Raw genomic sequence first — 27,259 nt, 5'->3', positions numbered from 1 at the left:
TCGCGCGGCTCAGCTGGGCATGGGGGGTTGGGGGCAGGGATTTTTGCTACGGTTCTCCGAACCACCCGCCGCCATCGCTACCGGGTTGGGTGATCCGGTCTGAACTAGGAGCATTTCACCTCTGGTCTCTAGGGTCTCCTGCTTGATCAGAGGGTTTTATTTATTTATTTATTTATTTATTTTTGCATTTGTATCCCGCCCTTCTCCGAAGACTCAGGGCGGCTTACACTGTGTCAAGCAATAGTCTTCATCCATTTGTATATTATATACAAAGTCAACTTTATTTGCCCCCAACAATCTGGGTCCTCATTTTACCTCCCTTATAAAGGATAGAAGGCTGAGTCAACCTTGGGCCTGGTGGGATTCGAGCCTGCAGTAATTGCAAGCAGCTGTGTTAATAACAGACTGTCTTACCAGTCTGAGCCACCAGAGGTTGGACAAGAAGACCTCCTAGGTCCCATTCCCGCTGTATTCGGATTGATTGATTGAGCATCCCATCTCCAATTGCCCCCTAACGGGCATCTTGGTTTCCCTTTGTAGCCTTTTTCACAGAGACCCCTCACGACATGACCGCCCGGGCTGGTGATGATGTGGAGATGGCCTGCTCCTTCCGCGGCAGCAGCTCCCCTTCCTACTCGCTGGAGATCCAGTGGTGGTACGTGCGCACCCATAAGGACTGGACGGAGAAGGAGAACTGGGACTCCAACCAGGTACTGCTGCCCCCTCTCCCCCGACTGCCTCTCCCTACCTGTAGCTGGACCCTAAGGATGTGGCTCTGCCAGTTTGGTTGGGAGCCCAGTGGGGGGGGGGGGAAAGAGCCCATCGGAGGGGGTTGATCGAGGGACAACGGATCCCACCTCCCCCCACTCTGCCCCTGCCCAGCCGAGTGTCTTTGTGATTTAATGCTGATTTTAATTATAATTTTAACTGTACGTGTATAGATACTTTTATGACTATAAGCCTCCCAGAGTGACCTTAGGGTAAGATGGGCAGCCAATAAATTCTATGAATAAATAACGGGTTTGCCAAAGGAGACCCTGGTTTCTCAGCCTCTCCAGGCAGTCCTCAACGTACGACCACAACTGAGCCCAATATTGACATCGCTAAGCGAGACATTTGTTAAATGAGTTTTGCTCCATTTTACAACCTTCCGTGCCACAGTGGTTAAGTGAATCACTGCAGTTCTTAAATTAGAAACACGGTTGTTAAGTGAATCTGGTTTCCCCGTTCTCTTTCCCTGTCAGTAGGTCGCAAAAGGGGATCACACGACCCCAGGACACTGCAAGCGTCATAAATGGGAGTCAGTTTTTTTTTTTTAATTTGCATTTATATCCCACCCTTATCCGAAGACTCAGGGCGGCTTACACTATGTCAAGCAATAGTCTTCATCCTATTTGTATATTATATACAAAGTCAACTTTTATTGCCCCCCCCAACAATCTGGGTCCTCATTTTACCAACCTTATAAAGGATGGAAGGCTGAGTCAACCTTGGGCCTGGTGGGACTAGAACTTGCAGTAATTGCAGGCAGCTGTGTTAATAACAGACTGCTTAGTCTGTTGAGCCACCAGAGGCCCAAGCATCTGAATTTTGATCACGTAACGGTCCTAATTGTGAAGTCACTTTTTTTAATGCCATTGTAGCTTTGAATGGTCACGAAATGAACTGTTATAAGAGGAAAACTACCTGTATAGGAGATGGTGAGACATTTGTACTTTCAGACTTCTGCAAAGGGAGTCTTCCAACAGAGTAGAAAGAGTTCATTGGGTCATGTTTCCTGTCTTGCAAGATAAGTCTGAAATAGTTAGAGCAAAGGTCTTCAAACTTGGCCACTTTAAGACTTGTGGACTTCAACTCCCAGAATAGCTGGCTGGAGAATTCTGGGAGTTGAATTCCACAAGTCTTAAAGTGGCCAAGTTTGGGGACCCCCGGGTTAGGGTCTTTCGTCCACCTGACGGAGGGCACCCATCACAGCCAGGTGGTTCTGGTCCTCCATATATAAAAGGCAGAGCCCATGTTGGTCCAAGCCAGCAGGGATGCTACCTGCAGAGAAGCTGGAGAAAGACACCAGACACCTGCAAACCGAGGTCCAAAATCAAGTGAACCCATCATGAGATGCTTCCTGACTGATCCGTGCTCTTTTGCTCATCACTCTTATCGTTTCAAAAACCGGTGGGCCGTCCTTTTGCGATAGACCAAGCAGGGGACAGCAGGAATGTCTTCTAACAAATGTCTTTCAAACTTGGCAACTTGAAGACGGGCGGACTTCAATTCTGGGAGTTGACGTCCACCCAACTTCAAGTTGCTAAGATTGGAAAAACATTGGCCTAGAAGAATTTCTTGACTCCCTCTGATCTTTGGATCTGATCTTTCCACTAACACAGCTGTCCTCTTACGATGCCTAATCAGAACAACAGAATACCATAATAAAGAATAAGAGAGGAACAGAATACCAGAGTTGGAAGGGACCTTGGAGGCCTTCTAGTCCAACCCCTTGTTCAAACAGGAGACCCTATAGCATTCCAGACAAATGGTTGTCCAATCTCTTCTTTAAAACCCCCAGTGATGGAGCACTTACAACCTCCGGAGGGAAGCCATTCCACTGGTTAATGGTTCTCACTGTCAGGAAATTACTCCTTATTTCTAAGTTGCTTCTCTCCTTGATTAGTTTCCATCCTTTGCTTCTTGTTCTGCCTAATCAGGGCCCATCATCCCCTGCCCAGGGAAGAACCTTTTCCAACTGAGCCTCACAAGAGGCCGATTCAGCCACGCGAGTCCTGAGGAATAAATTTTCAGGTTTTTAGTCCGGCCTGATCATTGCTGGCTAAGCCTGTCTGGCTCCATAAAGATGAAAGATGGATCATTTTTATGAGTCTCTCCTCCGCCAGTTTTCTTCTTCTTCTTCTCAGAACCAGGAGAAGGTCCTCAAAGTTCATGGGCCCCCCCAGGAACACCTGCTTCTTCTGGCCCTGAAGGTGGTCACCCTTCCACGCATCCAAGGACACCTTTGGGATGGTGCCACCCAGAAGAAGCATAAAAACTGCAGCCAACATCCTTTCCTGAACCTTTCAGGTGGCTCAAGAGACTCTGGAGTTTTTGCTGCTTCAGATCAGGTTTCTCAGCCTTGGCCATTAATGATGGGTGGACTTCAGCTCCCAGAATTCCCCAGGCAGCCTAGGTACGGAATTCTGGGAGATGAAGTCCACTCATCTTCCAGGGGGAGGGGGCAGGCAAGGAGGACAAACACGGCTTTAACCAAGAGCTGAATGCAAACTCTACTTTGGAATGCACCAGAGTTGGTCAGATGCTGGATGCAGAGCATCTGAGAACCCCCAAATTGATGTCAGCCTCTGGGAGAATTGCCAGAGTCATTTTTCTTCCCATGAGCTGCACCCCCCTTTTCGCTGGACTCAGCAGATGTCCTCCTGCCTTATTTGATGCCTCCCTTCCCTCCTCTGAGGCCTTGGTATTTTCAGACTCCCCCCTCCTCCTTTTCCTCCTCCATTCCACTCCACAAACCCTCCCCTCCCTTCTAGCACTGATGACATTCCCTAGTTGGGTCAGGAAACATCTGCAAGAAATCCACCAAGCTCAGAGAGCACCAAGGACCCTCCAGTCCTCCTGTTCCTCCTGCTCCTTCTACTCTTCCTCCTCCTCCTCCTCCTCTCCACAAACCCCACTCCCTTCTAGCACTGATGACGTCCCTAGTTGGGTCATGAAACATCTGCAAGGAAACACCCAGGTCCACCAAGACTAAGGACCTCACACTCCTACACCTGTTCTTCCTGTTCCTTCTACTCTTCCTCCTCCTCCTCCTCCTCTCCACAAACCCCACTCCCTTCTAGCACTGATGACGTCCCTAGTTGGGTCATGAAACATCTGCAAGAAAACACCCAGGTCCACCAAGACTAAGGACCTCACACTCCTACACCTGTTCTTCCTGTTCCTTCTACTCCCGTCCTCCTCCTCCTCTCCACAGACCTTCCCTCCCTTCTAGCACTGATGACATTCCCTAGTTGGGTCAGGAAACATCTGCAAGAAATCCACCAAGCTCAGAGAGCACCAAGGACCCTCCAGTCCTCCTGTTCCTCCTGCTCCTTCTACTCTTCCTCCTCCTCCTCCTCCTCTCCACAAACCCCACTCCCTTCTAGCACTGATGACGTCCCTAGTTGGGTCATGAAACATCTGCAAGAAAACACCCAGGTCCACCAAGACTAAGGACCTCACACTCCTACACCTGTTCTTCCTGTTCCTTCTACTCCCGTCCTCCTCCTCCTCTCCACAGACCCCCCTCCCTTCTAGCACTGACGATGTTCCCTAGTTGGGTCATGAAATGTCTGCAAGCAAACTCAGTGAGCATGAAGCCCCCCACAGTCCCCCTCCTCCTCCCCTTCCTTGCTCTGCTCTCCATTCTCCGCATCTCAATGCTGAGATACCCTCCCCCCACCACCACTTAGCTAATCACGGATGATATAATTGCATTTTCTGCAGCTCCTCCCAGCCCTTCAGTCATTTCTCCCTGCTGTCCCATCAGCTGATGCTCGGAGGTCAGGAATAATCCCGCTGAGATCAGAAAGTGGGACGTGGCAAATTACACACATCTCTCAGAGAAGCTGAGGTTGTTTTGCTCCCTCCATTTGGCCGTCGTGCAGCTGCACCCCCAAGTGGGTGAGGGCCAAGAGAAGGGCTGGCCCCCCGCACCACCAGCTCCTTTGCAGGAACTCCTTGCGTGATTTTCGATCTTATGTTGAGGATTGCCAGTCTCGAAAATGACAGATTTAACTCCCCCACAAAAAAATTTAGAAATAATTTCAGATGATTCCATGTTTGTGGCTTATAAAGCCCAATCATTAGACGTGACTCTAGGATTATGGGAAGGTTCTTCCTGAAATCCCTGATCTCGGCTCTCATCGACACCAAACAACAGCAGTTCAACTGGGACCGAACCAGAATTATTGGTCATGCCACTACACACCACACCCGTGAATCTATCAAAGCCTGGTAGTCAATGAATGGGTCAATCAATAAACATATTGATCTGCAACCAGCCTACAAGTGTTGTGCCTCACCCGCCCTCCTCTCCTCAGCCGGGCCCCTCCCATCTCCTGCTATCTGAGCCAGAGACTGATAGTGAAGAAGAATGGCCTGTCATGCCTCCAGCCCCCAGCCCTGGCACCATGCCCGGACAGACTGAGCAAACAAACCTCCCTACAGCGTGTGAGCACGAAGCCAGCCACGAGCTAGAATTGCCGGCAGCAGATCCGGAGGAAGGAAATTTACAGTGGACGGATCCCCGCTTCCAGAGAATGGAGAGGCGACGTCAGCAAAAGGAAGGGAGGGGCAGGCCTGGATAAGTGCTGAGTCATGGAGCCACACCCCATGGCCTATATAAAGGATCTGCTTTCTGGCATTCCTTGAGTCAGGCAAAGTCTAATTTGGATTGCTGAAGTCACAACTTGGATTCCTGCCTGCCCTGAGAACTCTGACAGGACTTTGGCAAAGCTGCAGAGGCTTCGTGGCCATGCTTGATACAGACTTCCCCGACCCGGCCATCAGAGGAGGAGTGGGACACGACGACAAGTCTATAAGAAGACGGATCAATTGAGCGACCAACCAACGAAGGCAATGAGCCCCAGCTGACTCACATGACCTCCAACCAAAGGGACCTTATCACCAGATGACCCTCACATGGCGTGACCACTCGGTCATGTGACCAATTGACCACACCAGACCTATAAAAGCAGAAGAGAACTGAAAACAAGACTCTTCAACTCAGGGGTGAAATGCTCCCAGTTCAGACCGGATTGGCTGATCTGGTAGCGATGGCGGCGGGTGGTTCAGAGAACCGGTAGCAAAAATCCCTGCTCCCCCCCCTCCGCCCATGCCAAGCTGAGCCATGCGATCGTCAGAGGCTTTTTTTCACTTTAAAAAAATTTTTTTGACAACCTCTTTGGCCTAATAGGTTGTAAAAAAAAATGCTTTTAAAAGTAAAAAAAAAGATCGCTCTCCATAGCTGATCACCCCTCCCCCACCCTGTGTGCTGTTCTACTTATCCCATGTCTCCTTTTGCTGTGCCCTGTGCAAATGCGCAGCCAGCGAACCGATATTAAACCGGTTCATATTTCACCATGCTTCAACTGAAGTTTGGCTGATGATGTTACCTAGCCTGGTGATGAAACATTCGGAAACTGAACAGCAAGCTCAGAGAACAAACGCCAGCGACCAAATTCTCCCTCTCCATCCTTCGCCTTCTTGTGCAGTGGAGGGAAAGGAAAAAGGAATGTTGAGAATGCCCAGAGCAGCCTGGCATTGCCAGTCTTGGCAAAAAGGAGAGAGAGAAGTGGGCGCTATTCTTAATGGTTTTATTTATTACATTTGTTTGCCATCCGTCTCGCTGTGGGGAGATTCTGGGCGGTTTACAACATTAAAAGCAGTTGAAGCTCTGGTACCCAACCTTTCTGGCTTTGTCACAAGGGGATGAAAAGGCAAGCTATTCTCCAAAGCACCTGAGGGTAGAACAAGAAACAATGGATGGAAACTCATCAAGGAAAGAAGCAACCTGGAACTAAGGAGAACTTTCCTGATAGAATAATATCCTTCCTGTAAAAGACTACTTCAGCTTCAATCGCAATAATACAAGAGCAAACAATAGATTCAAACTTAATGTCAACCGCTTCAAACTTGATTGCAGAAAATATGACTTCTGTAACAGAGTTGTTAACGCTTGGAACTCACTACCTGACTCTGTGGTCTCTTCTCAAAATCCCAAAATCTTCAACCAAAAACTGTCTTCTATTGAACTGTCACCCCATTCCTAAGAGGACTATAAGGGGCGTGCATAAGAGCACAAAAGTGCCTACCGTTCCTGTCCTATTGTTCCCTTCATTATATCAAATTAACATAGCTGTTGCATACTTTTACTTATATATATATATATTTCATTCATGATGTGTTGTTTTTATCTATGACAATGTTTGTGTATACTGTTGTGACAAAATGAAATAAATAAATAAATAAATAAATAAATAAATAAATAAATAAATAAATAAATAAATAAATAAGTGGAACGACCTGCCTGCCACCAGAAGCCACCAGAAGTTATCCGTGCTCCATCCCTGGAGGATTTTAAGAAGAGACATTTGTCAGAAATGGTGTAGAGTCTCCTGCTTTGGGGGGGAGGGGGGTTGGCCTAGAAGCCCCCTAAGGTTCCTTTCCAACTCAATTATTTTGTTATTCATCACTGGGGGGGGTGGAGCCCATCCTCACAGCCAGTTGAGCCCTGGAAACATTGCAGAAATGGCTGGGAGATCTGGGCTGCCTCCCACCCACCCACCTATCCCCTCCTTCCAGCCTCACTCAGTTTGCAGGGCTGAGCGTCCCTCTCTCCCCCTCCCCTTAATCTTCGCTCTCCCTCCCTTCCCTCCAGCCTTGCCTCTGAAGCGTGCCTTAAAGGTCAAGATGCCAAGAGGTTTGATGGGTTTCCCCTACCCCCACCCCGCGCCCCCAGGCCGCCTTTCTCCAAGCTGAACTAATGGCTTCTCTCTTCTTCTTCTTCTTCTTCTCTCCCCCCTTCCTCCCTTCCGACAGCTAAAAGCATCTCCGCAGGAAGAAATCGGGAAAGACGCCACGAAAATAAGCGTGAGTTTGTTTGTTTGTTTGTTTTCCCCCCCGATAATGACTTTTTTTGGGGGGAAGGCTTTAAATCAAGACGCCGCAGCCCCTCGCCTGCCTCTCGGGCAATGTCGGGCTGCGACCAAGGGGGGTGGGGTGGGGTGGGTAGGACCAGGGAGGGGGCGGGGAACGGGAAAGGAAAGGAAAGGGGAGTCTGGAGCTTCTGCGCCCCAAATTCTCAGCCGCTTCCAGCTGCTTCCAGAATAGAGAAAAAGCTGTTCGCGCTTTTCGAGAGAGACCCCTCCCCACCGTCCTTCCAGGAAGCGCCCCTCCCTCTGGCCCCTCCCGCCTTTTTCCCTGGAGGGGGCGCCCGGGAGGGCCCCAGTTTCTGTCCCTGCTCGCCCTCCCCCTGGAATCGCCTCCCCACCCCAGGTCCCTCTCCGGGACCTCTTCCCCACTGCACCAAAGCGCGACACCCCCCCCCCCGGTTGGGCGTCTGTGTGTGCCTCGCCCTTGGCCTTCTCCGGCAGGGGAGTGGGCACCCTCGACTCCCCCTCTGGATTGAGCAATCGCTCTTTGAAGCTAAAATGACGGCGCCGGCCGTTAATTCAGCTCATTGATTCTGACGGGGGAAGATTTAGAGACTCCCGGGCCCTGGGACTGCCAAGCCATACTTCTCGCGCAGCGTCTCGGGGGCGGGTGAGGAAGGGTCCTCGAGGGCCTGGACCCCCCCCCCTCCGCCTATTCAGTGCAGGGATCGGTCGGCGCTGCCTTGACGGATGGCCTTGAGGCTGCCGGGGGATGAAATGGGTGAAAACGAGACTCGTTTCTTAGCGTCTCTGGATGTGTAGCAATCCTGAATAGGATTCGCACCCCAGCCGGCAGAATTCACTGAATAAGGGGGGGGGTGTCTCTGGCACCCTCTCCTCGTGGGACTGCGGGGGTCCCACGCCAAACCGTAGATCAGATCGTGACCGGCTGTACCGGTCCAGGATCGGATTTCTTTCTCATCAACGACGCTGCGCTCCGATGGTCAGATGGCCTCGAGACGTTGATATCGGAATGTAGATCTTGGTAACGTTCATTTTTTATTACATTTTTTAACCCAGGTGAAATATCAGTGAGCGGCCCCGGCTGCTCTCTGAGCTGGGTGGTTTTTCTGCAGACTTTTCATCACCCAAACTAGATAACATCCTCAGTGCTAGGAGGGAGGAGGGTCTGCAAGGAGAGGAGGAGGTGGCAGAGGACTGTGGGCTCCTTGGGGCTCTCTGAGCTTAGTGGTTGTTTTCTTGCAGTCGTTTTATGACCCAACTAGGGAACATTTATTTATTTTTATTTATTTATTTTTGTCACAACATCATACAAAAAGATTATATAGTATATAACCATGTAAACATATATAGGAAGAAGAAAAGAAAAACAATAGGACAGGAACGGTAGGCACGTTTGTGCGCTTATGCACGCCCCTTATGGTCCTCTTAGGAATGGGGTGAGGTCAATAGTAGAAAGTTTTTGGTTAAAGCTTTTGGGATTATGGGAAGAGACCACAGAGTCAGGTAAAGTATTCCAAGCACTGATGATTCTGTTACAGAAGTCATATTTTCTGCAATCTAGATTAAAGCGGTTTACATTAAGTTTAAATCTATTGGTTGCTCTTGTATTATTGCAATTAAAGCTGAAGTAGTCTTTGACAGGAAGGACATTACAATAGATGATTCTATGAGTTAAACTTAGGTCTTGTCGAAGGCGACTGATCATCAGAGCTAGAAGGGAGGGGGGTTTGGGAAGAGGAGGAGGAGGAGGAGGAGGAGGAGGAGGAGGACTGTGGGCTCCTTGGTGCTCTCTGTACTTGGCTGTTTTCTTGCAGACGTTTCATGACCCAACTAGGGAACATCATCAGAGCTAGAAGGGAGAGGTTTGGAAAGAGGAGGAGGAGGTGGCGGCAGCGGCAGAGAAGGACTATAGGTTCCTTGATGCTCTCTGTGCTTGACTGTTTTCTTACAGACGTTTCATGACCTTAATCAACCAGATGTGGATGAAGATGGAGATTCTCAGTCATGATTGTCCCAACGGTGCTTTTGTTGTTGTTTCCTTGAAGAGGTTCCACTTCTCATCCAAGAAGCTTCTTCGGTTCTGACTGAATGGTGGGGAAAGGAAAGAACAATTAACCAGAGACACGGCTTCCCTTCAGAAGATGTGGGAGCTTCATCACGGGAGGTTTTCAAGAAAAGACTGGACAGCAATTTGTCTGACATGGTAGAGGGTTCCCTGCCTGAGCAGGGGGTTGGACTAGAAGACCTCAAAGGACCCTTCCAGCCCTGTTAGTCTGTCTTCAAATGATTCAGAGAGCTAACCACCGACCTTCAGCCTTCTAACGACCAAGATGGCTGCAAGGAATATAAATCCTTCCATCCTCCACCATTCAGTCAGAACTGAAGAATCTTCTGGGATGAGGAGTGAAACGCCTTCAAGGAGAAAACGGAATCCAGTTGCCTTTTGGCAAAAACACCTTTGGCATTACCCAACTAGGTAACATCGCCCTTTCTGGTGCCCCCTCCCCTTCGTCCCAACTTAACTGCGGGCTCCGGAGAGGGAACTTTCTCTAGCAGATTGTGGGGCGGGCTGGGGGGTGGGAGACGCGCCCTCCAGCCCCCCCCTTCCTCCCAAGACTCCTGCAGGAAGTCTCGGAGGCGTCTGCAAAGGCTGAATATCCTCGTCTCCCTCGTGGGATGGGAGGGGGGGGGGGTTGGAAAGAGCTATCCGAGCTTCGACTTCCCACGGCTCCTCGGTCTCTGTGAACTGCCGGCCCAGCAGAGTCTAATTTTCTGAGGTTTATTCCACGCGGAGCGACTTCAAGCCCCAGTCAGCGCCCTTCCGCCTCCAGCTTCTCTCTTTTTTCTACCCACCGCCCCCGCCCCCGCCCCCGTGGGGACGCCTCTGAAGTGCCTCTTTCAAGCCACGGAGGCGGCAGATTGCAGCCCTTCCCGACTCCAAAGACCACGCGGGATTCGCGGCTCCCCTGGCTCAGATGAAACGTGGCTTAAAGAAGGTTTGTGGAGCTCCCCTGCGATCAGAGGCTCGGCGGGCTCCGAAGAGGGCTCGGGAAAGAGTGGCATGGCTTTTTCCAACACAGACACACACAGACACACACCAATCCAAATTATGTCGTTAGAGGTTTTTCTTTTTCTCCAATTCATTGTGGCCTTCTTGTGCTTTCAGTTCAGAGATTTTATTCAATTTACTCGGCGCATGGCTATCATACCCGCACTTGCAATATATACCTATTAACATTTCTACATACTGTTACTACATACCAGAGCAAAAGAGGCAATCCCCAAACCCAGCCAGGGAACAGAAAGATCAAAACACCCCTCCACTCACCAACCGGCCACCGGATGAGCAGAAATTTTAACTCCAAGATTAGCGTCAGAGCCACCATCAAGAAGTAAACAGGACCCCAAATCAAGGAACCACCAAACAAGGGAACAGTAAACAGTCCAGCCAAAGGACCCCCAAGATCACCTCCACCAACACTGACAGGGCAAGCCGCCAGAATATAAAACTGACAGCAAACTGCACTCCTTACTAGCACTGATGATGTTACCTAGTTGGGTCATTAAAGGTCTGCAAGAAAACCACCAAGCACAGAGAGCACTAAAGACACCACACAAACTTCTCTTCCTCTTCCTTTTGGTCTTCTTTTTCTTCCTCCTCTCCTCTCCCCCCCTCCTCTTCCTTGCAAGTCCCACTGGCTTCTAGTACTGATGATGTTCCCTAGTTGGGTCATGAAGCATTTGGAAGAAATCCACCAAGCACAGAGAGCACCAGGGACCCCCACACTCCTTCTCTTCCTCTTCCTCTTCCTCCTCTCCTCTCCTCCCCCTCCTTGCAAGCCCCACTGGTTTGTAGTACTGAAGATGTTCCCTAGTTGGGTCATGAAGCATTTGGAAGAAATCCACCAAGCACAGAGAGCACCAGGGACCCCCACACTCCTTCTCTTCCTCTTCCTCCTCTCCTCTCCCCCCCTCCTCTTCCTTGCAAGCCCCACTGGTTTCTAGTACTGAAGATGTTCCCTAGTTGGGTCATGAAGCATTTGGAAGAAATCCGCCAAGCTCAGAGAGCACCAGGGACCCCCACACTCCTTCTCTTCCTCTTCCTCCTCTCCTCTCCCCCCCTCCTCTTCCTTGCAAGCCCCACTGGTTTCTAGTACTGAAGATGTTCCCTAGTTGGGTCATGAAGCATTTGGAAGAAATCCACCAAGCACAGAGAGCACCAGGGACCCCACTCCTTCTCTTCCTCCTCTCCTCTCCCCCTCCTCTTCCTTGCAAGCCCCACTGGTTTCTAGTACTGAAGATGTTCCCTAGTTGGGTCATGAAGCATTTGGAAGAAATCCAAGCTCAGAGAGCACCAGGGACCCCACACTCCTTCTCTTCCTCTTCCTCCTCTCCTCTCCCCCTCCTCTTCCTTGCAAGCCCCACTGGTTTCTAGTACTGAAGATGTTCCCTAGTTGGGTCATGAAGCATTTGGAAGAAATCCACCAAGCACAGAGAGCACCAGGGACCCCCACACTCCTTCTCTTCCTCTTCCTCCTCTCCTCTCCTCCCCCTCCTTGCAAGCCCCACTGGTTTGTAGTACTGAAGATGTTCCCTAGTTGGGTCATGAAGCATTTGGAAGAAATCCACCAAGCTCAGAGAGCACCAGGGACCCCTTCTGAAGAGGATCCAATGGGCACCTTTCCCCTGGCCGACCCTCAATCCTTAACTCCAAGCAGGTGCTGCGTTTGGGTGCTTTGCTGGGGAATGGGACAACTACTCCCCTTGGCCAACTCACCAAAAGACAATTTATTTATTTATTTATTTATTTTATTCAATTTTTATACCGCCCTTCTCCCGAAGGACTCAGGGCGGTGTACAGCCAAGTAAAAATCACAGTATAAACATACTGTGTATGTTTATAAACATACATATTGAATTTAACAATTCGACTTAATTATTTAAAATCATTTCATTTTTGCCTTTCACATTTCATTCTCTCCCTCCTCCTGCATCCGTTTTTTCATTATTCTCTCCCGCCGTTTCTTTGATTTTAGTGTAACTCTTGTCCTACAGCGAGTTGGCCGTGGGGAATTGTCCTAGAGCCTCTTTGATTCGGGGGGGGGGGCAATCTCTTTTTTCTTCAGCTCAGACAATGCCTGGGTGGTATCAGTGTCCCCTTGTGCTCCCTGCTGGCTGCACCCCCTTTTGTCCCACCAGGACCGCTGCAACCCAATAATCCGGGCTGGGCATTTTCAGCTTTCCTGGAGATCTGGCTTCAAGGCCCAGCTGTCTCCACAGCTGCCGCTGCTGTTGTGCCCGAGCGCTGAGCCTTGGCAGAGCAAGGACAGCGCCTGAAATAAATTGCATATGCCAAGATCTCCTGCTTTGCTTTGTCTTTCCTTTGCTCGGATGGATGGGGCTGTGTGTGCCAGGAATGCCACGCAAACTCTCCCCACCTGGGCACAGCATTGTCGGGGCAGGAGCCCTCCGGTCCTGCCCGGAATTGGCTTCCTGCTTAGCACCCCATTTGTCAAAGCAAACATGATTAATTCACGATGCAAATGATGCAATTTGCATAATGCATGCTCTAAGATTCGTTGCCCCTTGGGAATTCAGGAAGCTGCGCCTTTTTTCTTACCAAATGAAGAATTGAAGTCCCGGCTGGGAGGACCCTTTGCCTAGTTTATTTGGAGTTTATTTATTTGTTCGTTTGTTTATTTGTATCCTGTCTTTATTATTTTTACAAATAACTCAAGGTGGCGAATGTATCCAGTAGATCTTTTTCTTCCTGTTTTCCCCACAACAACAATCAGGTGAGGTTGATTGGGGTGAGAAAGAGAGAAACTGGCCCAAAGTCATGTATAAGGCAGAACTAGAACTCACCATCTCCTGGGGATTGGCACAAAGTCACCCAACCAGCTTTCATGACTAAGGCAGAACTAGAACTTACCGTCTCCTGTTGATTGGCCCAAAGTCATCCAACCAGCTTTCGTGAATAAGGTGGGACTAGAACTCACTATCTCCTGGTGATTGGCTCAAAGCTACCAAACCAGATTTGAACTCATGGCCTCTTCCTTTCTAGGCTGGTGCCTAAATCACCAGACCAAACTGGCTGTAGATATATTGGAATAGCATTTCTCTTCTTGTATTTCCTTAGAGAACACAACTATTGTATTGCATGGAACATTCTAGGGCACCCTGGTCTTCCAAAATCCCCTTGAATTCCCTGCCAGCACAGTCCTTGGCACCACAGGGAACTTCTTTTGGGATAGAAAGCCTTAGCAGAATAATGGAATACAGACTAACAGAGTTGGAAGGGACCTTGGAGGTCTTCTAGTCCAACCCCCTGCTCAAGCAGGAAACCCTATAACATTTCACATGAAATTCAGCCTGCTTGGTCTCTAAAGCATTGCCTAAATGTCACATTAACTCTCCCTCTTAGACAAGCCAGCCTCAGTGCAGTGTTTCTCCACCTTGGCAACCTGAAGCTAGACCAGAGGTCTTCAAACTTCAAGTCCCAGAATTCTCCAGCCATCTATGATTGAAGTCCACAAGTCTTAAAGCTGCCAGCCAAGTTTGAAGACCTCTGAGCTAGACGGACTCCCAGAAGTCCCCAGCCAAGTGTCAGAAAATGCCAAGGCCTTGGAGAGGGGAAGGGAGCCATCAATCAACGCAGGAGGACCATTGCTGAGGCCAGCAAAAAGAGGGGTGGAGTTCTTGTAGAGCAAGGAAGAAAAATGAGACCCCGGCAACAGCACTTGCAAAGACTGGCAAAAATCTGGAGGTTATCAGTTGTTCTGCGTCCAGCATCTGACCAACTTTGGTTCATTACAAACTAGAGTTCACTTCAGTTCTCGGTGAAAATAAACTCTGGTTTGGAATGAACCAAAGTTATAGCAATGATTCTCATCCTTGTCACTTAAAGATGGGTGGACTTCAACTCTCAGAATTCCACACACACCAGTGGTAGAATTATTTTTACTACTGGTTCTTTAAGCGTGGCTTGGTGGGTGGGGCTTGGTGGGCATGGCAGGGGAAGGATACTGCAAAATCCCCATTCCCACCCCATTCTGGGGCCAGCCAGAGGTGGCATTTGCCGGTTCTCTGAACTACTTAAAATTTCCGCTACCGGTTCTCCAGAACCTGTCAGAACCTGCTGGATTTCACCCCTGGTACCCATCCAGCTTGGCTGCCTGGGGAATTCTGGGAGCTGAAGTCCACCCATCATTAATGGCCAAGGCTGAGAAACCTGATCTGAAGCAGCAAAAGCTCCAGAGTCTCTTGAGCCACCTGAAAGGTTCAGGAAAGGATGTTGGCTGCAGTTTTTATGCTTCTTTTGGGTGGCACCATCCAAAAGGTGTCCTTGGATGCGTGGAAGGGTGACCGCCTTCAGGGCCAGAAGAAGCAGGTGCTCCTGGGGGGCCATGAACTTTGAGGACCTTCTCCTGGTTCTGAGAAGAAGAAGAAAACTGGTGGAGGAGAGACTCATAAAAATGGTCCATCTTTCATCTTTATGGAGCCAGATAGGTTTAGCCAGCAATGATCAGGCCGGACTAAAAACCTGAAAATTTATTCCTCAGGACTCGCCTGGCTGAATCGGCCTCTTGTGAGGCTCAGTTGGAAAAGGTTCTTCCCTGGGCAGGGGATGATGGGCCCTGATTAGGCATTCCAGGAGAGAGCTGTGTTAATCGATGGGGTCCAAAGATCAGAAAGAATCAAGTAATTCTTCTTGACCACTGTTTTTCAATCTCGGCCACTTGGAAGTGGGTGGACTTCAACTCCCAGAATTCCCAGTCAGCCATGTCTATTTTTCCTCCCCTATCCTCTACAGGGGAGAGATTGTAGAGAAAGGGATTGCAAGAGAGCAAGTAGGCCACAATGGGGATACACATCAAAAGGAATGCATCTGTCAGGGAATTCTGGGTGTTGAAGTCCATGCATGCTGTCTGGGGAATTCTGAAGTCCATCCATCTTCAAGTAGCCGGAGTTGAAGAACACTGCGATAATGCCTGAGGCTGGCTTGTCTCATAAAGAGAACTAATGCAGCATCTGCGGCTGAATCCTAGCTCTGTTTGTACCCTGGTTACCTTCTTCTCTTCCCCTTTGCAGATTTTGAGGCAGAGAAACTCACGGGAATGGAGTCAGCTAATTAGTTAAGAAAATACACGTTTTTCACCTGCCCTCTAAAGGCTCCCTCCGTGCTCTACTCTGACAAGGGGGGGGGGCACTGAAAGCTTTTGCAATTATTTTCCTGCTCATTTCAGCAGCGGGTTTTTGCCCAGGATAAATATAGAAGAATATTTTAAGAGCGCTTCGCTTCTGACATGATGTTATTTTAATACCAGCTAATCAGGCCCAGATTCTTTTAAATCGCAACGAGGCTTAAGAAGTATGGACTTCGAGTCCCAGAATTCTCTAGTCAGGGCCCTTCAGACCAGGGCTCTCCAACCTTGGCAACTTTAAGACTTGCGGACTTCAACTCCCAGAATTCCTCAGCCAGCAAAGCTGAGAATTCTGGGAATTGAAGTCCACAAGTCCACAAATAAAATTGACAAGGTTGGAGACCCCTGCTTCAGACCAAAGGAAGGCACACAAATCAATTGCAGAGGTTGTCCTCGTCTCACAATCGCCATTGAGAAGGGCATTCCAGTTGCTAAGCGGGTCACTGCAGGACCATGTCTGATTTGACATTTTTTTGTGTGTGTGGCCGTCATTAAACAAACGCCAGAGGGTTAATGCCAGGTGTGAAGTTGTGAGTGCTGCATCATTGGAGATTTTCCAAAACGAAAAAAAAAAAAAAAGGATGGGGCAAACATTTGACAGTGATGGGATGAAGTCTCCTGCCTCTCCTGCCTTGAGCAGGGGGTTGGACTAGATGACCTCCAAGGCCCCTTCCAACTCTGTTATTCTGCACAGGCGGTCCTCGACTTACGAATCTCGGTTGAGCTGTTGCTAAGCGAGACATTTGTTAAAGGAGTTTTGCTCCATTTTGCGACCTTTCTCACCACCATTGTTAAGCGAATCACTGCAGTCGTTAAGATAGTCAAACGGTTGTTAATTGAACCTGGGCTTCCCCGTGGACTTTGCTCGTCAGAAGGTCACAAAAGGGGATCATGTGACCCCCCCCCTCCCTCCGGGACACTGCAACCGTCATAAATATGAACCATATTGCCAAGCATCTGAATTTTGATCACGTGACCCTGGGGGATGTTGCAATGCAATGGACGTAAGTGTGGGAAAACAGTCATAAATCACTTTCTTCAGTGCTGTTGTGGCTTGGAACGGCCACTAAACAAACGTTTGTAAGCGGTGGGGAATTTTTAATGGGTGGCGGTGTGTCTGGGGATTGTCATGTGTCTTGCGCTGGTCTCTGAGTGTTATGTGAATTTCGTTGTATGGATATACTGTGTATATACGTATAATGACAATGAACTTTATATATATTTTATATATATATATATATATTTGTTTTCTGAGGTTTTCACGGGTGTTTGTATGTAGGTCTTTGGTTGTTCGGGTTTTCTCCCGTGTAAAATTGGAAGTGTCTTGGCAACGTTTCGACGAAGTCTCATTCGTCATCTTCAGGCTTCAACCGTGCTTCTGGGAGCGATCACATTGCTCCCAGAAGCACGAAGCTGAAGCCTGAAGATGACGAATGAGACTTCGTCGAAACGTCGCCAAGACACTTCCAATTTCACACGGGAGAAAACCCGAACAACCAAAGACCTATATACATATACATATATATATATATAATACATATATATATATATGTACAAACAACAGCAATGCAGCTCACCAGCTCAAATCCCCCTGCAACTCGGACTAATCTGAGCACAACCAAGCCCCCACCCAAACAGGACACACCCCCATCCAATCAGAGCACAAACCTCCCCCCATCCAATCAGAGCACAGCCAAGCTCCCACCCAATCAGTTCAAACCTCCACTAGCAGTTAAAAGGAAGAAACAGCTGCAATCACACATTGCTCCCAGAAGCACGAAGCTGAAGCCTGAAGATGACGAATGAGACTTCGTCGAAACGTCGCCAAGACACTTCCAATTTTACGCGGGGAAAAACCCGAACAACCAAAGACCTATATACAAACACCCGTGAAAACCTCAGAAAACAAATATATATATATATATGTCGAGGACTAACTGTATTCTGTGAGAATGGAAGCAAACCAGTGGTGGGATTCAAATAATTTAACAACCGGTTCTCTGCCCTACTGACTGGCTGGGTGGGCGTGGCCATGGTGGGCATGGCCAGGGGTGTGTGATAGGCAGCACTTGGCTTCCTGCACCCCCCTGGGAGCTGAAATGGGGTGTGGGGGGGATTCCTGGAAGGGGCGGGGTGAGTGGGGCCAACCAGCAATTTAACAACCAGTTTGCCTGAACCGGCTGAATCCCACCACTGAAGCAAACAGTTGTCAGAGCCTTTTGTTTTACCTTTTAAAAGCATTTTTTAAAAGAAGCGGGCAAGCGGGCGATTGGGTGGGCAGGGATTTTTGCTACCGGTTCTCTGAAGCACCCACCGCCATCACTACCGGATCGGCTGATCCCGTCTGAACCAGGAAAATTTCACCCCTGGTCCAACCTCTTGCTCAAGCAGGAGACCCTAGACCATTCCAACAAATTGCTGTATAGTCTCTTCTTAAAAAACTCCAGTGATGGAGCACCCACAACTTCTGGTGGCCAGCTGTTCCACTGGTTAATTGTCCTCACTGTTGGGAAGTTTCTCCATAGTTTCAGGTTGCTTCTCTCCTTGATTAGTTTCTATCCGTTGCTTCTTCTCCTGCCTTCAGGTGCCTTGGAGAATAGCTTGACCCCCTCTTCTTTGTGGCAGCCCCTCAAATATTGGAAGACTGCTCTCATTTGTACTCATTTATAACGCTTATTTGCATCCTATGACTATCATTAAGTGTTGTACCTTATGATTCTTGATGAACGTATTTTTTCTTTTATGTACGCTGTGAGCATATGCACCAAAGACAAATCCTTTGTGTGTCCAATCACACTCGGCTAATAAAGAATTCTATTCTAATTCTATTCTATTCTATTCTATTCTATTCTATTCTATTCTATTCTATTCTATTCTCACCCTTAGTCCTTCTTTTCATTAATATATTCAACTCTTGCAACCATCCGTCATATCTTTTAGCCTCCAGTCCCCTAATCCTCTTGGTTGCTCTTCTCTGCACTCTTTCCAGAGTCTCAACATCTTTTTTGCATTGTGGTGACCAGAATTGGATGCCGTATTCCAAGTGTGACCTTACCAAGGCCTTATAAAGTGGTATTAAGACTTCACGTGATCTTGACTCTCTCCCTCTGTTTATGCAGCCCAGAACTGTGTTGGCTTTTTGGGCAGCTGCTGCACACGGCTGGCTCCCATTTAAATGATTATCAACTAGGTAGGATGCCAAGATCCTTCTCGAAGTTGCTTCTGTTGAGCCAGGTACCATCTACACCAGTGATGGTGAACCTTTTAGCCATAGAGTGCCCAAACTGGAGGGCACATGCCTGCCAGAGCGCCAGAAACCCAACAACCAACTGGCTGAGCTGGGGCAATGGTGCGTGTGCCCATAGAGAGGGCTCTGCATGCCACATCTGGCACGGGTGCTACAGGTTCGCCCTCACTGACCTACACTATACCTGTGCATTTAATTTTTCCTGCCCTAAGTGTAACACCTTCTCACCACTGAATTTTATTTTGTCAGATAGGGTCCAGTATTTAAGTCTGTCAATGTCCTTCTGGATCTTGAGCCGTTCTTCTAAACTTAGTGTTGCAACCTAGGCCACCTTAAGAGGGAGTCAAGCTATTCTCCAAAGCACCTGAGGGTAGAACAAGAAGCAATGGGTGGAAACTGATCAAAGAAAGAAGCAACTTAGAACTAAGGAGAAATTTCCTGACAGTTAGAACAATTAATCCTTATGATTTATATTGATATATTGACCATCATTTGTGTTGTAAATGTTGTACCTTGATGAACGTATCTTTTCTTTTATGTACACTGAGAGCATATGCACCAAGACAAATTCCTTGTGTGTCCAATCACACTTGGCCAATAAATAAATTCTATTCTATTCTATTCATAAGTGGAACGACTTGCCTGCAGAAGTTGTGAATGCTCCAACACTGGAAATTTTTAAGAAAATGTTGGATAACCATCTGACTGAGATGGTGTAGGGTTTCCTGCCTGGGCAGAGGGTTGGACTAGAAGGCCTCCAAGGTCCCTTCCGATTCTGTTGTTATATTATATTATATACCTTAAGATGTAAGGACTTCAGCTCCCAGAATTCCCCAGCCAGCCACGTTCAGCCCCAGCTTGGGGAAGTCCAAGACTTCAACAGAGCTATTGGTTTTAGAAAACAGATTGGGGGGTTGGGAACAGAGCCCTGAAGGGTGGCTCGACCATTCCCAAAATCTTCTGGCTCTCCAGAAATTCTCCAGTGCCTCTTTTCTGAGCCTTTTCCATCCGGCCTTCCTCTTCCACCTTCGTCCTTTGTAGGAAGGGGAGCTTTTTCCTGTGACCTTGGCCCACTCTTTAAACAAGGGAAGATTTCCGCCTACAGAAAGGCGGTGGGGACCCTTCCCACATGCTGTGATTATGAGGAAGAGAGGCAGTGGCTTCAGGGCAGGTAATAAACCTGATTTATGGACCTGGCCCCGGAACAGCATCTGCAGCTAGTGAGCAAGTCTTAAATTTCATTAGGTGATAAATTCCAACAGCAAAACCATTTGCTAGGAAAGCTAATTAGCTCGCGTGAGCCGCAGACATGGACTTCAGTGCCCTGCCTGGGGGAGACCCCCTTCCATATCTCCTTGATGGATAGGAACTGGGGAGGGGGTGGTAAGTGGGGTGGCAAGGGGAGGGCCAGGGGAGGGGCAAAGGCTGGTTGTGGGGGGGGGGGTGCAGAGGGTTGTCTCTGGCTTTCTTTGTCCTTTTCTCCAGTTTGGTGAGGTTTGTTCTCTGGACCTCTGGAAGTTGTGTGCGCTCCCATCACTGGAGGTTAAGAAGAGACTGGGCAACCATTTGTTCAACATGGTGCAGGGCCTAGGCTCTCCTGTTTGGGTTGGACTAAAAGACCTCTAAGGTCCCTTCCAACTCTGTTATGCTGTGATTCTGAGTAAGGAAGAGCGTTCTCTGTGGGGGCTCCGGCCCTGTGGAATGATCTACCTGTGGGACTTCTCCCTGATCTTCGGACCTTTAAGCGCGAGCTCAAAACCTTCTTCTTTCACCAAGCAGGGCTGGCCTAATGATAAATTTTAAATTTGAGGGTTTTTTAGTGGGGTTTTTAAGGGGTTTAATTTATTTAGTAACTTTTACTCAGTAATTTTAATATTCAGCTTATTGAATCAGTTTTTTAATGAATTATTGTATTTTAAAAAATTTTGATATCTATATTTTATCTATGCTGTACACCGCCCTGAGTCCTCGGAGAAGGGCGGTATAAAAATACGAAAAATAAAATAAAATAAATAAATAAATAAATAAATAAATAAATAGAAATTTCTTTACAGTGAGAGCAATCAACCAATGGAATAAGCCTTCAGAAATTGTGGGGGCATCACTGGAGGCTTTCAAAAGAGATTGGACAACCATTTGTCTGAAATGGTATAGAGACTCCTGCCTGAGCAGGGGGTTGGACTAGAAGACCTCTAAGGTCCCTTCCCATCTATTACTCTATGTTCTACGTGGGGTCCTTGGCGCCCTCTGAGCTTGCTTGTTCTCTTGCAGATGTCTCATTACCCTAACCAGGTAGCACTGATGATGTTACCTAGTTTGGCTAATGGAATGTCTGCAAGAAAACCACCAAGCTCAGAGGCCATCAAGGACCCGTCGTTTCAACCCTGAGCTACAAATATTCTCCTTTATTGCTACGTTCTATGTTCCAGAAGTTGTGAGAACTCCAACACGGGAGGTTTTTTAAGAGAGACCGGACAGCCACTTGCTCACAATGGTATCGGGCTTCCTGCTGGAGCAGGGGGTTGGACTAGAAGACCTCCAAGGTCCCTTCCAACTCTGTTATTCTATTATTCAGAATAGCTTGCCTCCGGAACTTGTGGGTGCTCCAACACTGGAAGTTTTTATGAAGAGACTGGACAGCCACTTGTCCAGAGTGGTGTGAGGTCTCCTGCTGGAGCAGGAGGTTGGACTAGAAGACCTCTGAGGCCCCTTCCAACCCTGTTCTTCTATCTTCGATGTGCTAAGCTGACCATTGTTGGTCCAATGTTGGGATACATTGCACAGAAAATCAAACTTTTCTCACATAATGGTGGCTGGCAGGGGTGTCCTCAGGCTGCGGTCAAAACAATCCATATGGCAGTACCTTGATTTTTTTTTTGAGGTGTTTGTGTTTGTCTTGCAAACACCCCTGAACTGGCCGTTTAAAGAGATAAACATCATTCCCCCCCACACACACACACACCGCATCTCTGCCAGGAAGCTGTCAGCTATACACCAAAAGTGGACATCTGTGCCTTTTTCCTCTGCTCTGACCTCCCACCCCGCCCCCACCCCCAAATGTTCCTGGAATGTACAGAGCTGGTGGGGTTTACAAGGTTGTCGTTTTGTGCAATGATGCCAGTTCTGTGCATGTTGGCAGGAATTTTGTGTGTGAGGGTAGATTGCAAGCAAGCCTGGGAGGCCCAGGAAAGGTGTGCATGATGTGTGCATTTCCCTGCCTAAGGAATGCTGAAGGGGGCTTAAAACAGTAAATTATCCCCCCCACCCCCATGTGTGTGCTAGGCTTTCTTCCGAGGTGTGTGTGTGTGTGTTTGTGTAGGGGCCTCTTGCCTCAGTCACCGGGATCCATAAATATCATTTTGCAAAAGAGGAAAAAGGTGGTGACACAATTCTTGGCAAAGTCACAAACGCATCAAGTGAGACATGGGGTTCCCTTCCTTCGGATGGCCTTCGAAGCCAAATGCAAAAAACACGGAATTTTCCTCCCCCCCCCCGCCTTTTTTTTCTTTCCTTGGCAGCTGCCAAGCGACTTTGCAAACAGCCAACAGCCCAGGGTGCCTGCGACCAGCTGGGTTGCTGTATTTTCCCCTACTACAACAACCCTGTAAGGTGGGCTGGGCTGGGAGAGAGGGACTGGCCCAATGGTTTTCTATGGTGAAGGCAGAACTCGAACTCACCAACTTCTGGTGGTTGGCCCAAAGTCACCCAGCCGGCTTTCATGCCTAGGGCGGGACTGGAACTCATTGTCATCTGGTTTCTAGCCTGGCATCTGGATCAAACAGGCTTTTCTTAGGATCATAGAATAGGGATGGAAGGGACCTTGGAGGTCACCTATCCCAGCCTGCACAGGGAGGCCTTCTCTCTCTCTCTCTCTCTCACACACACACACACACACACACACATACACACACACAGAGGGAGAGAGAGAGAGAGAGAACACCCCCCTCTTCTGCTCTGCTTTCTCTGCCTGTAGGTGGGCAGCTTCATCTTCCAACTTCCTGCCTAAACTAGAGTTCTGGGCACCCAAGTTATTTATTTATTTATTTATTTATTTATTTATTTATTTATTTATTTATTTATTTTATTTTATTTTATTAAATTTTTATACCGCCCTTCTCCCGAAGGACTCCGGGCGGTGTACAGCCAAAATAAAATACAGAATATATACAATTAAAAGAATTTAAAATAAAACTATTACTAAACGGCTGATAATTAAAAAGATTTAAAAATTTAAAATATTAATAAAACCCCAATTTAAAATCAACTATTTATGCCAGTCCTGCTTGAATGAATAAATATGTTTTTAGCTCACGACGAAGTGGTCATCCAAATGGCATTATTGTTGTTGTTATTGTTGTTCTCTTTATTTTCTATTTCGTTGCTCCCCATCTCCCTGCGAGGCAGCATCCAAGCGCAGCAAGCCCGAGGGAGGGATGGGTGGGGGACGGCAACCTTTTTATTTTTATTTATTTATTTAATTTTGTCATAACAATATACACAAGCATCACACAAAAAGATTATATAATATATAAACATATACATGAGGAGAAACAAGGAAATATAAGTATATATATATATATATGAAAAGAAACAATAGGACAGGAATGGTAGGCACGTTTGTGCTCTTATGCACGCCCCTTATGGTCCTCTTAGGAATGGGGTGAGGTCAACAGTAGATAGTTTTTGGCTAAAGCTTTTGGGGTTATGAGAAGAGACCACAGAGTCAGGTAATGCATTCCAAGCACAGATAACTCTGTTACAGAAGTCATATTTTCTGCAATCCAAATTGGAGTGGTTGACATTAAATTTAAATCTATTGGTAGCTCTTGTGTTATTGCAGTTGAAGCTGAAGTAGTCTTTAACAGGAAGGACATTACAATAGATGATTCTATGAGTTAAACACAGGTCCTGTCGAAGGCGACAGAGTTCCAAGTTTTCCAAGCCCAGGATTTCAAGTCTGGTGGCATAAGGTATTTTGTTGTATTCAGAGGAGTGAAGAACTCTTCTTGTAAAATATTTCTGGACACGTTCAATTGTATTGATGTCAGAAATGTGGTATGGATTCCAGACAGGCGAGCTGTAATCAAGAATTGGCCTAGCAAATGTTTTATATGCTGTGGTCAGTAGTGTAGTGTTTCTGGAGAAGAAGCTACGTAAGATTAGGTTAACAACTCCTAGAGCCTTTTTTGCTATGTAGTTCCAGTGAGCTTTGGCACTTGGATCATTAGATATGAAAACGCCAAGGTCTTTGACAGGGTGGGGGGGTCATCTGTAAGGTAATGTCCATCAAGCATGTACTTAGTGTTTGGGTTCTTTTTTCCAATATGTAAGACTGAGCATTTGCTGGTTGAGATTTGTAGTTGCCAAATTTTAGACCAAGCGGTTAGATGATCAAGGTCTTTTTGAATGATAGAAGTGTTGTCTGTGGTGTTAAATAGTTTGACATCGTCAGCAAAGAGAACACAGTTACTTGAGATATGGTCACAAAGATCATTTATGTAAAGTATAAAGAGGGTTGGTCCAAGAACGCTACCTTGAGGAACCCACTCTTGACAGGAACAGGATTTGATGAGAGCATTACCAATTTTAACCACTTGTTGTCTGTTAGACAGAAAAACAGATATCCAATTGTGAAGGGGTCTTGAAATGCCATAGGATTTTAGTTTTAGGAGAAGTTTATCGTGTACTACTGAGTCAAAAGCTTTGCAGAAGTCTATGTAGAGTGCATCTATTGTTTTGCCTAAACCTCTGCCTTAAGATCAGAAAGCACGCGGCGGAGGGGACGTGGGAGGTCATCTATCCCAACTCCCGTCCCTGGCACCCACCCTCGACCTTTCTGCTCTGCTCTCTGTGCCCACAGGTGGTGAAGGTGGCGGGCAGCAACATCTCGCACAAGCTGCGCCTCTCGCGGGTCAAGCCGGCCGACGAAGGGACCTACGAGTGCCGCGTGATCGATTTCAGCGACCGGCAGGCGCGGCACCACAAAGTCAAGGCGTACCTACGGGTGGAAGCCGAGGACGGCGCCCCCCCGGCCGGCGGCCGCCCCCTGCAAGACACGCAGCTGCTGCTCCTGGCCGCCGGGCAGACCCCCGAGCGCGGCAGGCCGGCCGCCCCCCGCCCGCCCCACCCGCCCCGCCTGGCCAAGGAGCTGAAGAAGCGCTCGCTGGACGAAGAAGCCCCCGCCTGCGCCCGCTAGAGACCCCCGCCCACCCCCGGAGCCCGGACCGGACCGCCCGAGCTGCGCGGAGGAGCTGCGCCCCGCAGGGAGAGGGTCTCCATCTCCGCGCCCCCTTCCCCGCCCGGCTCTCCTGGACCGGGGGAGGGCTCCCCTCCTAGACCCCGCTCACCTGGAGCGGCAACCACGAACTTGCTGCGGAGGATCGCTCGCAGCTGAACTGGCGCAACTGCGCGCCCCTCGCCTGTAAATAAGCCCCGAGGCTCCCCGCCTACATCCCCGAGCTGGGTGGGCGCGCGTTGAGGGGTCTCCCTCCGAAGCCAAGCAGGAAGCCAAGAGACGGCGGAGGGTGGGGGGGAGAGGGATGGGAAAAATTGGGGGTGGGGGAGGTCTGTGGGCTGGGAAGGCGCCCCCCGCCCCCCCGCCCCGCCCCAGATCATCTTCTGCGGGACGGGGGCTTCATCCCGGCTGCATTCACACAACATGCTGGTAGGTGTTCGGCTTCCTTAGAATTTCCGTCGCTCCGTGTCTTGTGCGCAGCTGCCCCGTGGAGACCCGTGGATCTCGTCCCACTGCGGGGAGGGTTAGCATGTTGTGTGAGCTCAGCCCTAGAGCCTGCCTTGGAGTTTCATAATTGCTTGTGCTTTTTTTAAAAGAAATATTTATGCTTCTTCCCATCTTATTATTATAATTATTATTAATATACCTGTGACGTGTTTCTATTCCAAAAGAGAGACCGAGAGAGAGAGAGAGAAATAAATAAACCCAGGCGGCACCCGGTCCCTGGAGAAGGGATGTTTCAGACGAAAGGAGTGGGGGACAAAAAAGGGAGGGGAGGGGGGCATTTTTTCTTTCGGGGGTGGGGCCAAATTTTCAGGACTGCTTTGTATTCCGAGGGTTTATTTTATTCGTTTTTACAAAAAAACAACAAAAACCATCACTGGGAGACGCCGATTCAGAAGCTCAGATTTGGGGTCCGCTTCTATTTGGGGGTGGGGTCCCGGGCATGGCTGCAAAGAGCATAAGCCTTGGGAACGATTTGAGGACCCCTGCCCTTCTCGTAGGTATTTCTTTGGGTGGGAAAGACGATTGAGGGGTGCAGTGGATTCCCTCCCCGCTTTAAGGAAGTCTTCAAGGAAATTTTGTTTTGCTTGGGGTCCTTTTGCCTGGCTTTATAGGGGGGGGCACTCTTTCTGGCAACTGGGGAGAGGGGCTGACCCCGAACAGACAATCATGGTTGGTTTGATTCTATCAGCCCGCCTCTTCTTCCTCCCTTCTACACCCCATGTACATATTTCTATGGAGGGGTTATGTCTACATTAGGGTGGACTTCAACTCCCAGAATTCCCCAGCCAGCATAACTGGCTGGGGAATTCTGGGAGCTGAAATCCACCCGTCTTAAAGTTGCTAAGGTTGGGAAACTCTAATGGCTGTTGTTTCCTGAAGCAAGAACACTTGGCTCCAACTTTTTACGAGGCAGCTAGGCAAGCACCCCGCAGGCCAGGAGATCCATCCAAGTGACCACCCCAAGGGAGCCCCCCAAAATGCTGCACTGACTGTTAAGCATGGAAGCTGGCAGGGGTGGGGTGGGGTGGGGGGGAGAAGGCGGCGTCAGACAGGCTACAAAGCACCCAGGCACTGTGTGAAGTAGTTTGTAACCAGCTGAAATGAATAAAAGATATTTTAAGCGGAGATTGTTTTGTGGTCTCCTTTTCTCCTGAAACCTCCAAGCCCTCACCGCTGTCCCTTCGGGAGCCCTGCAAAATCAATGTCAGAGGCAGGGCAGCGAATGGGTGCCTGGAAGCACTCTGGACATGGCCAGGGACCATTATTCTTTTGGGGTCATGTGATCACCTTTCGTGACCTTCCCAGCTGACTCCCGACAAGCCAAGGCCATGCAGGAACCCAGATCTGCTGAAAAACCATGCGATTCACTTAACAACCAGGGCAAAAAAAGAGATCATAAAAT

The 27,259-nt window shown here is 48.6% G+C and overlaps 1 protein-coding gene across 2 annotated transcripts; it reads left to right on the top strand.

Annotated features, from left to right (window-relative positions):
• Positions 1–566: 566 nt before the first annotated feature.
• VSTM2L (V-set and transmembrane domain containing 2 like) lies at positions 567–25,611 on the top strand. 2 transcript variants are annotated; one of them, XM_058177487.1, is made up of 3 exons: positions 567–710; positions 7,588–7,638; positions 24,976–25,611. In XM_058177487.1, the coding sequence occupies exons 1-3, from the start codon at positions 567–569 to the stop codon at positions 25,309–25,311; spliced, it is 531 nt and encodes a 176-aa protein (XP_058033470.1). In that variant the 3' UTR covers positions 25,312–25,611. The 2 variants fall into 2 exon arrangements, 1 of the variants encoding a protein (XP_058033470.1); XR_009154473.1 differs by lacking the exons at positions 567–710; positions 7,588–7,638 and adding an exon at positions 8,453–8,685 and having other exon boundaries at positions 24,976–25,107.
• The last annotated feature ends 1,648 nt before the right edge of the window (positions 25,612–27,259 follow it).

This window comes from Ahaetulla prasina, chromosome 3, assembly GCF_028640845.1.
Source record: "Ahaetulla prasina isolate Xishuangbanna chromosome 3, ASM2864084v1, whole genome shotgun sequence".
Taxonomy (NCBI): domain Eukaryota; kingdom Metazoa; phylum Chordata; class Lepidosauria; order Squamata; family Colubridae; genus Ahaetulla; species Ahaetulla prasina.
Note: the sequence above shows the minus strand (reverse complement) of the source record. Positions and strands in the feature narration are given on the sequence as shown.

Excerpts from the sequence above, each read along its gene's own strand:
- VSTM2L (XM_058177487.1), top strand. The coding sequence starts at position 567 with ATGACCGCCCGGGCTGGTGATGATGTGGAGATGGCCTGCTCCTTCCGC. Across the intron at positions 711-7,587 it reads AGAACTGGGACTCCAACCAG|CTAAAAGCATCTCCGCAGGA; the intron begins GTACTGCTGCCC and ends CCCTTCCGACAG. Across the intron at positions 7,639-24,975 it reads AAGACGCCACGAAAATAAGC|GTGGTGAAGGTGGCGGGCAG; the intron begins GTGAGTTTGTTT and ends CTGTGCCCACAG.